General features: G+C 39.0%; 1 protein-coding gene across 1 annotated transcript in view; it reads left to right on the top strand.

Moving 5' to 3' along the window:
* The first annotated feature begins 406 nt into the window (after positions 1 to 406).
* chst10 (carbohydrate sulfotransferase 10) overlaps positions 407 to 2,269 on the top strand; it is a 14,202-nt gene continuing 12,339 nt past the window's right edge. Inside the window, exons 1-2 of the mRNA XM_015388934.1 lie at positions 407 to 515; positions 756 to 819. Of these exons, the coding sequence (XP_015244420.1) occupies positions 814 to 819 (6 nt within the window). The 5' untranslated portion in view covers positions 407 to 515; positions 756 to 813. The remainder of the gene's footprint in view (positions 516 to 755; positions 820 to 2,269) is intronic.

The following is a 2,269-nucleotide window of genomic DNA, read 5'->3' on the forward strand; positions in this document are numbered from 1 at the left end:
TATATAAGATACAGAAATCAGTATTAAATGCAATAATTACTAATAGAAACAGAAGGGAAGAAATAATAATGTAAATGACAATTTATATTTAATAGGGAGGAAAAATTGTGATAAAAGTGAAGGAACATAAAAGGGAGAAATTAAGAATGTTGGTTGACAGGCAAATAATGGAATCTTAAAGAAATATTGGGAAATGAAGGAAATATAAAAGATATTCACAGATTAAGGAAAGCATTATTTATTTATCTACAGAATACAGAATTAAAAAATATATAATTTGATGTAAGGCAATGTTGCTACACACTGATGTACAGTAGGTGGCGGTATGCACCTTAAATCCGCCATAATAGAAAAAGAAGAAGAACAGGGAAAAACTAAAACATGCAGTGACGCGGTGGTATCGCTAGGGGGAGGTGTTCAGTTGTTTGCAGGAGGATGTTGTGGACGCAGCTCCTGTAGCGCTGACAACCGCTTAGTCCTGATTCCATTTAGCTGTGAATCAATTCAATTTAACGGTAAGCGGAATTGCATAGATGGCTCTCTGATTTTTGGGTTATTTATAAATCTTAAAATGATAAATTAAAGCCTCTTAACCGTCGGGGACAGGCAGGCGTGGTTTGCTAACTGACCCAGCTAGCCAGTAGAGAACATTTAAATGAACTACTCTGTCTGCTGTATAGTGATTCATCACATCGAAACCTCCTTATATACATATAACATGGGTAATTATATGTGTTATTTCTGTGGCTGCATAGAAACATCGGAGCAGGTGCGGGTTTTCGCCTTCCATGGCCGCGGGCTAATGTGGGCATCATGCGGCACCAATGGCTGCTCCTCGGGGCTTGTGGCTGGGTCCTCGTCCTTATGTTCGTCAGTAAATTCATCAGTTTAAAAACAGATGAAGGTGAGCCACTTTCTCCTCTCTCTGTTACTCCTAAGTGCTACTTTCCCTGGTTGAGCACTTTAGGTCAGGGGTCAGCAACCCAAAATGATCAAAGAGACATATTGGACCAAAAAACAAAAAATAAATCTGTCTATAATAAGCATTCATGATTAAATGTTTATGCTGGAGCAAATGTCACATAGCAGCATGTGGTGAGGGACGAGCAGTGAACGCTGGTTGTTGCATTGATGAAATGATAGAAACACGATAAAGGAATCTTTCCATGGTGGACGTGTTTCTGTTGGGAGGAGGTGATTGAGTCATCAGGAACTGACATCCATCAGAGCACAGCTCTCCAACCCTGAAATCCTACATCCTCCGTCACCATCGCTCCTTGGTGTGATTTATATTTTGAGGATTTGGGGGAAAAAAATACAAGAAAGTTCACATACCTACCTGCATCAGAGCGCTACCTGTTTGATCTGTGGATTGTTTTCCATCCTTGCAAAAAAACTAGCAGCAGTAGTGGAGTTTGGAGATGCAATCCGCTTCTTAAATCTATCTTTGCTCTCCAGAAGTTCTGCAATCGCACTTTTTCTCTCACTCCCAACTTGGTGGTGGGCTGCATATTTAATTTGCCTTCCCTGAAAATGCCTTTCCAGATCTTTATTTCTATTTTTTGACAACTTCTTTACAAAGCAAAAATGCAGGCAATTCTTCCTCATTGATAATGAAAGCAAATGATTCGCTCCATTCTTTGAATCCTCTTTTCTTTCCCTTTGGGATCCATGGGCCGAGACACACTCACCGCTTTGTTTGCCTGGCACCACACTGCAACCACTGATCACTATGGCTATGATGCAAATCATTATTTACATGTTTTTATTATACAAATGTTTACAGCATTGGAAAACATAATTAAATTTTCTTTGACCTCCTGCACACCATATTAAACCATGGAGAGATATTGTTTGATATGTTTAGAGTTTTTGTGCTCAACAGGTTCTTCCTGTTGGGCACAGGATGGCATTTCCAGCACTTCCTTGTGCAGATCTCAGCTTAATATTCCGGGTTAGTCCAAAGAACCCTGCTACTGAGCAGCGCTTTTTTAGAAAAATTATTTGTTATAATTCTAATTTGGGTAAAGGCTTTCTGAAATGGAAAAAGAAAACACCAGAATATACACCAGAAATTACTCTGGATTACCACTATTCCTGCCTTGCAATATATATTTTTGTGGTTGTTGTTAATTTAAGTATTTTCTTTGTAAATATGTTGCACCTTATGATCCATCTGCATAGAGACAACAACAGTATCTTTTGAAAAAGGGATTTGGATAAAAATGTGAGTGCAGGCAGCGTCACTGAAAACACAGCAGCATGTATG

The sequence above is a fragment of the Cyprinodon variegatus genome, unplaced genomic scaffold (assembly GCF_000732505.1).
Source record: "Cyprinodon variegatus isolate N-32 unplaced genomic scaffold, C_variegatus-1.0 Scaffold443, whole genome shotgun sequence".
Classification (NCBI taxonomy): Eukaryota; Metazoa; Chordata; class Actinopteri; order Cyprinodontiformes; family Cyprinodontidae; genus Cyprinodon; species Cyprinodon variegatus.